At 45.0% G+C, this 12,268-nt stretch overlaps 1 protein-coding gene across 1 annotated transcript in view; it reads left to right on the forward strand.

The window, feature by feature from the left end:
* Positions 1-10,187, forward strand: part of TICRR (TOPBP1-interacting checkpoint and replication regulator) — a gene marked incomplete at its 5' end in the record, with an annotated part of 17,294 nt that extends 7,107 nt beyond the window's left edge. The window contains 11 exons of the mRNA XM_008948874.1: positions 350-592; positions 1,168-1,264; positions 1,505-1,577; positions 2,235-2,375; positions 2,863-2,953; positions 3,548-3,609; positions 4,425-4,580; positions 5,301-5,458; positions 5,646-7,920; positions 9,620-9,733; positions 10,069-10,187. Coding sequence (XP_008947122.1) covers positions 350-592; positions 1,168-1,264; positions 1,505-1,577; positions 2,235-2,375; positions 2,863-2,953; positions 3,548-3,609; positions 4,425-4,580; positions 5,301-5,458; positions 5,646-7,920; positions 9,620-9,733; positions 10,069-10,187 — 3,529 coding nt within the window. The remainder of the gene's footprint in view (positions 1-349; positions 593-1,167; positions 1,265-1,504; positions 1,578-2,234; positions 2,376-2,862; positions 2,954-3,547; positions 3,610-4,424; positions 4,581-5,300; positions 5,459-5,645; positions 7,921-9,619; positions 9,734-10,068) is intronic.
* Positions 10,188-12,268: the final 2,081 nt, after the last annotated feature.

Genomic DNA, 12,268 nt, shown 5'->3' on the forward strand with positions numbered 1-12,268 from the left:
CTCAAAGAAAGTATCCAGTCTGCAGCCTTGATTTGTTGCATCTTTGGAATTTTGAGAAGTTAAATGTGCTCTGTTTGTTATCTTGATTAAAGTAGCTGATAAGCAAGTAAACTAATAAAAACCAGCTTATTTTCAGTTGTTTTTAATAGGCATTTAAGGAGATATTAAATGTGTTCTGTTTGTTATCTTGATTAAAATAGCTGATAAGCTGGTTTTTATTAGTTTACTTGCTTATTTTCAGTTGTTTTTAATAGGCATTTAAGGAGATAGATTTAATTCAAATTTTAGGGTTGAAACACCAAGTTTTGTGGGGGACTGTATTTGATGTAAGTTCTCTCTGATGCTCTAGGTATATGAATTCGATACCAAAGACCCTTGGAGATATTTACTATGGTCTCGGTACACAAATACCCCCGAAGCTGGCATCTGTTCTGCCTTCAGACTTCTTCAGTGATGACTCTGTGACTCTGGATAGCCAATCTCCAAGCCTTCCACCATCCCTATCATCTGCCTTAACTCCTAGTGCTGTTTGCCTAGGCACTGAGAGTGACCAGCTGGAGGAGCTGCGCACCAGGTCTGCCAAAAAGAGAAGGTAATAATTCCAAATGAGAAGTAGCTTGTTGCAGCTTGGGCTGTGACTGAGGAATTACCTGAACTGCAGCTCAGTCATCTTTGTTTCTGTTGCTGAATGGCTAGCTGAGGCAAGCTGAGACCTGCTGATAGCACTGCAAGCCTCAGAAAAATGCTAAGGACTTCAATTTTTCATTTTAACTCACTGTTGACTATGTGAAAGCATAGTCTTGATTCTGCATGTGTATCTTCTGCAAAAGTAGAGTTCCTGAGCACCTGCTGTGAGAGGAAGAGGATATTCTACTGTGCACTAGGTGAACCCATGCTGTAGAAACTAAAACTGCAATTTAGTGTAGAACTCTGGGATTCCAAGCACATTTTAGTAAATTGTGAAATGTTTTGATACTGACTGTAAAGTTAGTTACAGCAAATTTTATCTTGCAAATCGTTTGTGTTGCAACATAAGTGAGGTACCAATGCAGTTTGCCATCTGAATTTAGGCAAAGGCTTCCTATATCTAGAGTCTGCAAGTTTAATTGTCATTAGGTTGATGACTGTGCTCCTGATCTTAACTTAATCTTTCTGTACTTTCTAAAGGAGTAATGCATTAGCCAGACACAGGAGCATGACAGAAGCACCACAGAACTTGCGTCAAATTGAGATTCCCAAGATAGCCAAGAATCCCATCAGAAAGGTAAAAGTCCTACAAAAGGATTGTGTGTAGGCTGCTTCTGTAGGCATGGAGCAGCATTGTGAGTGCAGAAACTCTTGCTCTCTATTCACTTAGTGTGCCCTGTATCAACAGTACAGAGAGCAAAATAGTTTTGAAGGAGAAATTGAAATGTGTGGCTCAGAGCTTGCAGTTAATTTTCATAATAGTTAAACATAACACTGATGTGTCAGTGAGGCTAATTTTTTTTATCTTCTGTTTCAGGAGAACTTAGGTTCTTACCTTGCCACTGAGAAGTCCCAACAGATGCCTTTGTTGCAGAAAGAGGCAGTGCAAGGTATATTGACTTCTAGCTTTTCCATGGAAAGGTGCGTCTTCAGCACATGCTCTCACTGCAAATTTTAGTGAGCTGTGATGAAATTATGCTGAAACATGCTGGAAATCTGAGGGAACTTTTCTGAATTCTGCAAAACTTTGAGGAAAAATTGACTGTGTTGTGTGTGCCCGCATGCAGAACACTTAAATCATGTATCCTGGAAAGAAAACCTTTCCATTCTTCCTTGAATCTTGCAATTATTTCCTTCTTTTCTGTTCTAAAAATAATATGAGAGTTAAGTCCTGTATCTGAGAAGCAGAGGATCTCTTTGCAAAAATACTTAATAAAACTAAATCCCACGTGAATTCTCTGAACCAGCATATGCTCCAGTTGAGATTTGAGGCTCACTGACTGGCTGCTTTTTCTGCTATGGCGTCTGCCTGTAGCTTATTGTTGGAATAATGCAAATTTGTAAGAGAAGTCCAGGATGATTTCAGAGGAGGATATGTTCCAGTAGCAGAAAAAAACCCTTTTCAATGCTTTGCAGGCTCTTAAAAGCTTTTTTTCAGTGCTGGTATGTTATGTTCCCATCTCTATTGGCCTGAACAAAGTTATCTTTCTGTAATTTTTCCCCCCCACCTTCTTCCTGGTCATTTTTTCCTTTGTTTTGCCCCACAGAGGTCACAAAGGTAAGGAGGAATCTCTTCAATGAGAAGATACTTTCACCATCAAAAAGAGGTGTGAAAAAGATGCCCAGAAGCCAGTCAGTATCTGCTGTGGAAGGCTTAAGATACAAATCCACTAGTGAAGGCACTAAAGGTAGGACATGGCTTGTGCATTCACGGGTGCTGTGGAAGAGCTTTAGCTGAAATTCCTGTTCTTGTGTCCTCAGTTCTATGAAACAATTATGATATGTTTTTAATGAAGGAGAAAATATTTTGGCTCATTGCTATGATGTTTGGAGGACAAATAGGATGGTGTTGAAACAGAATCCTCTTTACTGAACCCTATATCTCATTTTAAAAAAAAGGTAAAAGTTCTTGGTTAAAGGATCTCTGAATGAAAGATGAAGAATAAATTATTTCAGTAGGTTATCTGACACAGATTAGCCAATTAGCAATATTGAATAATTAGTCAATTAGTAATATTGAGGGATTGGGAAGGAAGTGTAGACACTAGACTGTGAAATGATGATGATTGCTTGTATATTGACTGTTGTTCTTAAACTGAAGCCTGTACAAAACTATATTTGTTGTCCTAACTGCCTTATTGTGTGGTAGTACAGCTCTTGCTTTTTATTTTTTAGATCACTGCAAGTTGCTGACCAAGAGAGTTGCAGAAACACCTCTACATAAGCAGGTCTCTAGGAGACTACTACACAAGCAGATCAAAGGCCGGTGAGTAAGTTCTTTCTGAAAAAAAAAACCCAAACAAAACCAACAAAGATCAACCAAACAGAACAAACCAAAAACCCCACAACCAAAATCAAACAAATCTCCCAAAAAAAACAAACCCAAAAAGCTTTGTGTAGTAATAGATCATTAATGACAGTGACCACAATACCAGCTATCTTCTTTGTGGCCAAAGTGTCATCTCCACCTAAGGCAGTAAGAGAACCAGGGGAGGCTAAGCTCAGTTGTCCAAGTGGGGAGAAATACTGCTTGCTTTGTGTAAGCCGGTTTAATTCTTGCAGCTAACTTCTGTTTGGGTTCAGTTGCTGTTTTGAGGGCTTCTGAAGAAAAAGCCTGTCAAGTATTTTGTGGGCTCAGGCTGAAATTTAGTATTTACTTCCATGTAGAACTTACCTACAGAGCTGGATAGTGCTCAGTCCTATGTTAATAGGAGGCAAAGTGCTTGCTAATAGTCCACTTAAAGCAGCCCCCAAACCAATATATTGTTGTAGAATAGAGTGCTGCTTTTCTGTCTATGTGGTAAGTTCTGGTTTTGAAAATGCTCAGTCTACTAAGTCCAGAATGTCTGTGTTTCTCAAGGTCTTCTGATCCAGGTTGTGACACTGGTGTTGTAGAAGAATCTCCAGAGAAGGCCATAAATGGTAAGCACTGATTTTTGATTAAAGATGGCTTTGCTGCATTGTAGTTAGTAAGACAAGTGTGCTTCAATTTAGACAATTCCTGAATAGTCAGTACAAAACTATTGTATTCTGTTGGTGGAGCACAGCCTCCTCTAATAGAACTGCTTGCTGTTCTGACAGTCCTGTATAGCAGAAGGTAAGAAAGAAGGGTAGATAGTAACACTTCTAAATGAAAATACATGAGGGACTTGAAGGATGAACAAGATTCTAAGCTGCTGTAATCACTGTCACACCAGCACAGGCAGCCTTCTTTTTACAATGTAACTTCAGCATGTCCTGTGACCCAAACACTGCTCTGATTTCTGCTCTAACAGGTAGCCAGCTGGATCTCTGGAGTGTCTGTATGCTATGTTTGCTACTGCTCTTGTTAAACACAGGAAGGAAGAAAACAGTGTGGTTAGATAAGCAGGAAGATGAGGTCATGAGCAAAGAGACAGGAGAATTAACTAATCATTTAACCTGGTAGTAACTTGAACTGAACATGACTCTTCTAGCATTCCTTTCCATAAAATTGCTAGAGAGGGATGAGGGTTGATCATGACTTCATGAGGGGACATCATGATTTGGAGGGAGATTTGTATGCATTAATATTTCAAATCCCTAAGAAAGTTGAAGCTTCCTTCTTTATGTGCTTGCCTCCCTCCATTAGTTAGCTAGCTAGCTGTGTGGAAGCTTCTCCTTGGAGTGTGTTCTTTTCAGTTACAAACTGTTCCTGAAGATGTCCCCATTGTTCAGGGATAAAGAAGGCTCCATCTGCAATGTCCTTACCTTTTCAGAGGCAGGTCTGAGGAGAAGCCCACGCATCAAACAGCTGTCTTTGAATAGGACCTGCTCTGGAGTTTTCTATTCCACCACACAGCCCAGCTCACAGAATTCACAGCGAGTCCAGCAGGGACAAGAGGAGGAGAGCTGTACACTGCAGGATGCAGAAGGTACTGAGCAGCCTGATGTTGCTGATCTGAAAAGCTGGCATGGATAGCTCTGAGTTTGATTTTACTTGACTCTACAAGAGACTGTAAGAAGCTAAGAGCTATCCTGTAGCATCTTCTGTAGACAGAAATTAATCCCAGTAATTATTTTTGAACTGAGAGTCTGCATTTGGAGGATGGTAAGGCAGCTATTTCTATGATGAATACACTGCCAACTTAAGAAGGCAGTTAGGCCTTTCTAACAGAATACCACTAACTGTCAGTCTGTATTCCTTAAATGCAGCGAAATCCCTGTAAAATATGGGACAGAAATCCTAAAGCTTACTTTCTATCTACTCAGTGACAGCATAAAGCAATGACTGATGGGATCTTCTTTGCTGGCTTTCTCAGTAGGATTATCAGCTATAAATGGTGACATTTAGTTCTTCATATTGTACTAGAATCCTTTGTCATGAACAACAACTTTCTTAAGCTACAGGCTATAAATAGAACACTGAGCTATTTTGTACTTTTTTTTTTTTTTTCCTGCCAGAGCACTCTTTCTACAGAGGGATATTAGTTTTATTGGGAAAAAACAATTTCAGCGAAGCTTTAGTATTTGGCTAGTAAATAACACACTAGGGCTATAGGCTTCGTACACTGCTTGTCCATACATCTGAAGTGATTGAGACAGTTCTTGGCAGGTTACTTGCTGTTAGCTGAATTGTGCTGTTCACTTTGTAGGCATTAAGCATTACTCTGGGATCACCACTGTCCAGACTCCAAAGAGGTTTTTCTTTGGTGCAGTCACTGACATGTGTAGTCCTGCAGTGAATCATTCACCTGGAAGGAGGAGAACAAGAAAAGATTCCTTATGCTCAGAGGAGCTGACTGCCTGTCAGGTAGAAACACTTACCTCTCTCTTTATTCCCATCCCCTCTCTTTGTGCATGTTTAGTGAGACATACACATCTTAAATTTAGTGTTTCTCTTAAGTTTAATCAGATTTTGTTGTGTTTTAAACCTTGAATTATATGTCAAATATCAATACTACTGGAAGAGAGCAAGCATGTTTCTTTTTCTTCTTCAGACTCCTAGAAAAACACCTCATAAGTTGGCCCAGAAGGCACCAAATTCTGCCAGTAAGCTATTAAGGAGATCACCTCGTATTCTCCAGAGGACACCACAGAAGCTGGAGAAGACTCCTGGCAAGAGTCCAGCTGCTAAGCAGACTGCAGCCAAGTGCTTGGGAAAGTACTTTTCTCATCCTGTACAAAGGGTCAAATCACCATCTGCGTTACCTGAAAGTAAGAGGGTTTGCTTACTGCAAGTAGCTCCCGAGGACTGTTCTCCAGCAGAAGGACTTCCCCCTCCTTGCAAAGAGGCTGGCTTACAAGCACCAGCACACGAAGGGTTTGCAGTGCTTGGTGCCTCATTGTTACCTCTGACAGATTCAAATCCAGCTGCTTCTTCCCCCTCTGCTCTCCAGGAAAGACGTTCTGCAGAACTGCAAACTCCAAGATGTTCCTTGAGGTACTTCTCAAAATTAGCACTTGGTGCTCGGAGGCGAATCCTCCCAAAGGAAATCCAGGTGCAGTCAGATCCGTTACCTCAAGCAACTAAAAGTAGTCCTGGGAAACCTGAAGATCCAGGTCCAGAATTATGTAGGAGCCCACCAGGTGCAGGAATACTGCAGCTCACTGTGGGGCTGGAGCCTCCCTCCAGTTCTCCTCTCCGTGCAAGTTCCACAGGCACTGTGGCCATCTGCTCTCCGTCCCACGTGAAGGCTAGGCAGTCTGACTGGGAACTTAGTGCATCTAAACCATCTTTTCCAAAACCTCCAGGTGTTACTGGCACTTCTCTGCTTTGCACGTCCATTTGTGAACCAAATGCTGGAGGAGAGAACCTCACACCTGCATGTGCAACACCTTCTGAAAATCAGGACAAATATGGTAGTGGTGGAAACAGTCCTGTAGAAAGCCTTCAGCTTTGTCAGTCCCAAGTTACTGAAAATACCCCTAAATCAGAGAAAAATAAACAGATGGAGAAGGTTTTTGAGACACTACATCCAAGAGAGGATTCAGGAACCTTAGAAAAGTGTGTGTCTCCAAAGCCTTCTGTTGGAGGGCAGCTACATGGACAAGATGCTGAGCGTGAGCAATCGGTTAAGGAGGAGATCTCCAGTGTGGACACCTCTGAGTCCTTAAGTGGTTCTCCAAAAGCTAGTGATGACGCAGGACCGAGAGCTCTGCAGAGAGAAGAACATATGGGGCTGAAGGCTCCAAGTCTGAAGAGACACTCCAGATTTGCCCTGAACACTTCACCTCTTCTGCAGAAGTCTGTTCCTGCCTATTCTTTACGCTGTACTGCAGACAGGAGGCAGCGGGAGGCTGCAGCACGGATGGGAAACCCTCAGCTTGGGGCCAGTTTCTCTACTCCAAATAACTGTTGCAAAGTGCTTTCTGCTAGCCCACCAACTTACGAAGTTGAACTGGAAATGCAAGCTTCAGGCCTGCCCAAACTTCGCATTAAGAGAGTTGGCTCTTGCTCATCATTGGATGTTCAGCGTGAAGCAAGTGCCAGCAAACCCAAGGGAGGAGAAAAACCCAAGGGAGGAGAAAGCCCCTTTGGTGATCTCGCTACAACCTGGTGTAGCAAGCACCCAGGAAAACCAGCAGCTGCCTGTGTTTCACCGTCCTGCTTCCGCACTTCCCACAGTACACCCGGGAAAGGTGGAGGACAGACCTACATATGCCAGTCATACACCCCAACAAGCTGTGCCTCTAACACCACCTCCCCGTCCCCCATGGAAGCAGGGGTTCCGTGGACACCTTCTCCAAAGCAGAAGGGGAAGACCACCTCTGATGCTATCAATGATTGGCCTCGGAGAAAGAAAGCAGCAGGCAGCACTGCCAGCACTGGCTGTGGTGAAGGGGAGAGGAACGCTGATGAAGGGAAGAGAACAACAGGCAAAGGAGAGACGAAGATCTTGGAGCACTGCAGCAGCAAAGTGGCAAATCCTCTTTGGGAATTTGAGCTGGAAGGGATTTGCAGGCTTCAGGAACAGGCCTCTCCTAGTGACTCTGAACCCAGGGCTGATGAGGACTTTGCCGTGGGGACTTTTGGCTTGAAATCTCGGAAGCGGGTCTTGACATACCTGTCACCAGAGAAGGAGGACAATTGTAATGCCAAGAGGTCTTGCACTGAGAGGTGCAATTGGGATCTCGATGGCTTTTCCACAGATGAGGGCAGCAGAAGGAAATCAAGGACGGACTCTTTGCTTCCTGAGAAACCAGGAGCTTGTGGGCTCATAACTCCTGAGCGGCGCAGTTGTGTAGGGGATGATGATGTCTTCCTTTTGGCAGGTAATAAAACGGCCTAAGTGACATTCTGTTTGAATTCAGAGAGGGTTCAAAAACGTGGGGTTGGCAAAAAAAAAAACACCACAATTGTTTTCTGGCTGACTATCTGAGGGAGAATGAGGTGAAGGGGGAGAGCAAGTTGTAAATGACATGGAAGTTAATTATGTGGAGAGGCAGACTGGATATGATGAGTTCATCACTGGACTGTTAATGATGGGAGAGAGATCAGAGAAATATGAAAGAGCAGGAGGCTGGAGGAATTGAAAGCTTGAGAATTTGGGGAAGGAGGATTACAGCTATCTTCAGCTGTCAATTTATCTGGGTTTGTGTGGATGCCATGAGCTGTTTGTGCCTGGCATCCAGGGCAGAAGCCAACTGTTGACTGCTCCAGCAGAGCCTGGAGCCTTGTGGGGCAGTAGTCCTGTGGAAGCTGGCATTTCTTGGTGCTCCTCTGGTGGCAAGCCCATCGAAAGCAGGTGTCAGAAGGGATCCCCTTGCTAGCAGTCATGTTTTATTTTACGTTTACCCCTTTGCTGTGGTTACAGGTGATTTGGGTGACCTGGGTGAAAGGGGCTGTCTCAGCTCTGGGGACAAGGCCTTGGGAATTTCAAATGCTTCATCCAGTATTGGTCTAGAAATTGCACCTTACAGGGGACTGTGGCAGATGCTGGTCTGTAGCCATTGCATTCTCTGGAACAATTTGTGTCCCTTTCCTCTTGCAAGGGAAGGTTTGTGCACAGAGGAAGGGTCTTAATCATTCAATATGTGTCCCTGAGAAAAATGGGCAAACTTCAAAGCAATGTTGGTCCATATTCAGGACATGAAATAATAGCAGTGTTTTATAGAATCATAGTATCATTAGGGTTGGAAAAGACTTCTAAGATCATAAAGTCCAACCATCAAGCCAACACTCCCATGACCACTAAACCATGTCCTGAAGTACCACATCTACATGTTTTTTGAACACCTCCAGGGATGGTGACTCCACCACCTCCCTGGGCAGCCTGGGGCAATGCCTCACTACTCTTTGAGTAAAGAAAGTCTTCTGAATATCCAGTCTACACTTCCCCTGGTACAACTCGAGCACACTTCCTCTCATCCTATTGCTTGTTAATTGGGAGAAGAGACCAACACCCACCTCACTACAACCTCCTTTGAGGTAGCTGTAGAGAGCAATAAGTTCTCCCTCGAGCCTCCTCTTCTCCAGACTAAACAACCCCAGTTCCCTCAGCTGTTCCTCACAAGACACATTCCCCAGACCCTTCACCAGCTTCGTTGCTTTTCTCTGGACTTGCTCCAGCACCTCAATGCTTTTCTTGTCCTGTGCTGCCCAAAGCCTCAACCTGGTCCTGTAAGAGAGTTTCTGTACCTACAGGCCTTATTTTTGTCTTTACAGACCATCATGGTTAAATAGTTTTCTTCCAGGGCACAAGTTAACCAAAGAGGAGCTATGTTTAATATGAGTGAAACAGTTTTCTACTAAACCACCTGACAAAATTAAACATGCTAAGGGCTACTTCCAGACTGCCATTTAACTTTCTTCATGTCAGACACCCCCTGTGCCAGCCTAGACTGTTTTGCAGATAAACTAAGCCTCTCTTGTAGCGATGGAATTTTAGAGGTAGAATAAGGCTGTGCATGACTTACCTGAGAGCACTCTTGAGTCGTGAGCTCGCTGCAACATCTGGCTGTGCTTCCCCAGGCTCCACCCCAGCAGTGAAGAGCTCGCTGTCGGCTCGCAGCCTCCGCGCGCTGACCCAGTCCCCGCTGCTGTGCCCGCCGCAGGCGCCGGCACCCTGGAGGACCCGTGTGCCAGGTAACCCCTGTGCTGGCAGGAGGGGCTGGGGCTGAGCAGAGCAGCTGTGCCTCGCCTGCACTGAAATGGGAACAGCACTCTCTTGGGTGGGGGGTGGGTGTTTGTGCAGACAGCCCACGGCTGGATCTGATGATTCTGCGTTGTGTCTCTGTCTCATGCTTCCAAGACATTCAGCGTGAACTGGGAAGCTTGGAAGGGAGGAGAGGTGGCAATGAAGAAAGAGTAGCTCAGTAGGAAGTGCAGCTTACTGCTTTTGTTGTTTCCAGTTATTTGGCTTCTTTGAGTCAACAGGAAATTTGGCAAACTGGTTTTAATTGATTCTTTCCATTTTGTAGAAGATGAATCTGATCCCTTCCAAACGACTGCCAACCAGGAGCTGTCTTCATTCCATGTCATGGCTTCCAGGAAGCGACCCCTTAGTAGGACTTACTCACGGAAAAAGCTGCTCAGCTGAAGTTTGGAGCCTGAACTTTGCATTGTCCCAGCTGTACAACATGTTTTTTAACAAAGATTTTATACCTGGTGCTGGTCTGGAGCTGTCTGGTGTTGGTAGCAGACTGGATGCTAGCACATGACGGTAGCAATAAGGACCACTCAAAGCTGCAGTGCAACATCTCTCCATCCATTCAAAGCCTTGCTGGCGTTTCTTCATGTGGCAGCTGAGTTCTGCAGTGAAGTTTCAGTTCTACTAGGTCAGGGGGTAGTACTGTCACTTTTCTACAGCTTTTCATAAAATAAACTGATGTGAATTTTCCTTGTGCTACTTAATCAGAAATTTGTTGTTGGCCCAAGTGATGGGTGAGGGATTGGGGCTGGAGGTGGACGGCTGCAACTCAAGCTGCACACTGCAGCTGTGTGGTGTCCTGGTGCTGACTGGATCCCCCTGTTAGTTGTATCCAGTTTGCCACAGCTTAGTGGGAAAATAACAAGCAGGGTAACTGACAGATTAATGAGTAAATTACTCAAAATACTTGACACAAATGCCAGAAGAGTAGGGAGGAGGGAAAGAGAACAGTGCTGTGAAGGTAGTGTGAGGTCACCCTGAAACCAGGGATGGCAACAGAAGTTTGTTACATGGCTTTGAGGGGCTAGTTGGTTCTGGATGGAATTGGTTCCCTGGAATTGTTTTGTTAAAGGAAAGCCCATGGTGTGTCTCTCTGCCAGGAGGGCAGGAATGGTGCTTACCAGTGAGTGGTTTGTGGGAGGGCTGTACTTCCAGGGACATGGACTGATACACGAGCATGGAGCTCCAAGCCTACTACTGACTTTGAAGTAGGATGGATTCTTCTCTTCCCTACTAAGATCTTCATTTTCAATAGCAGAAAATCAGTCTCTGGGTGCAGCTCAGCTGCCCTCATAATGTCCCCCCTCAAAGCAACACCTCTACAGCTAAGATCCAAGTGTGGAGGAGGAGAATCAGATAGTTCCTACTTCAGATGCTGGCTTTTAACTCAGTGTATGCTACTTCTCAAATGGTGGTTGTAGTAGCTGTGCTCCTTGTGATTTCAGGCTGGAGCAGTGGCTTGCTTTTTGGTAGCCAAGCTCTCCTTTTCCCTGCTGTGCTGTTTTTAAAGCAGGTACCTGGTCTCCAGTTTCTTGCTCGGCCAGAGTTAGCACTGACACCATCCAGCTCAGGAAGGAGGACGTAAGTTTAAGTTACAGGATTGTATTTAGTCTCCCTTGAATTCAGACAGGAAGGTTTTCCTAAGGCTTAAGAAAATGCTGCTTAAAGCAGGTTCTGCTGGAGCAGAAGATGGCACTGAACTAAGGCTGCTTTTACCCTGGGTGCTTCAGACAATTCTGCTGCTGTCTGGAGATGCTTCTGCAGGAACTCAATGTAGGAAGACTAGCAGCTCTGACAGAGCACTTACAAAGCAGGTACTTAAACAGTAAGGCAACACTGTGACAGCAGCTGAGTTCCCATGCAGTGAGATTTAAGCAGAACTCACCCAGAGTGCGACAGGAGCCTCTGACAAACAACTGCTTTATAAAACTCACTTTGCTTTATTAGAAAAGTTACAGTAGAAATGTAAAAAACCAAAGTGACTACAAAAACCTATGTACAAGTTCTGCAGGAGTGCAGCTGGCCCCCCCTCCAAGGCTGCAAGGGCAGAGTGAGCCCTGCAGCAAGGGTTTCCAAAGTGTAAACAAGTTTGTAGTGTCAGAGCCCAGGGTGGAAGGTGTTTCCTTTCCCTGGTGCTTAAGCTGCTGAGGGGGCAGGAGGGAAGGTGACCAGTCAGCACTGTCTGGACTGGCAGCAGTGGGGGGAGTGTGGGCTGATGTGACTTTTCATCATGAGGGAAATAACCAGCTCTTCTTCCTCAGGCCTCTGAAACCTACCAGCTTAGTAGCCAGGCTGGCCTGCAGGGAGGAAGGGCTCTGGGCCCCCCTCAGCAGCAGCTGCTGCTCCCTGCCCTGCGCCAGGCCACGCCAGGCCTAGAGGGGGTTTTTCCTCACGTCTATGATGGGCGGGTGGTGAGGCCCGGGGCTCACGCTCAGGCTGGCTCTGCGCAGCTCCCGGCGGGGCGCGGGGGC

The sequence above is a fragment of the Merops nubicus genome, unplaced genomic scaffold (genome assembly GCF_000691845.1).
Source record: "Merops nubicus isolate BGI_N331 unplaced genomic scaffold, ASM69184v1 scaffold681, whole genome shotgun sequence".
Classification (NCBI taxonomy): Eukaryota; Metazoa; Chordata; class Aves; order Coraciiformes; family Meropidae; genus Merops; species Merops nubicus.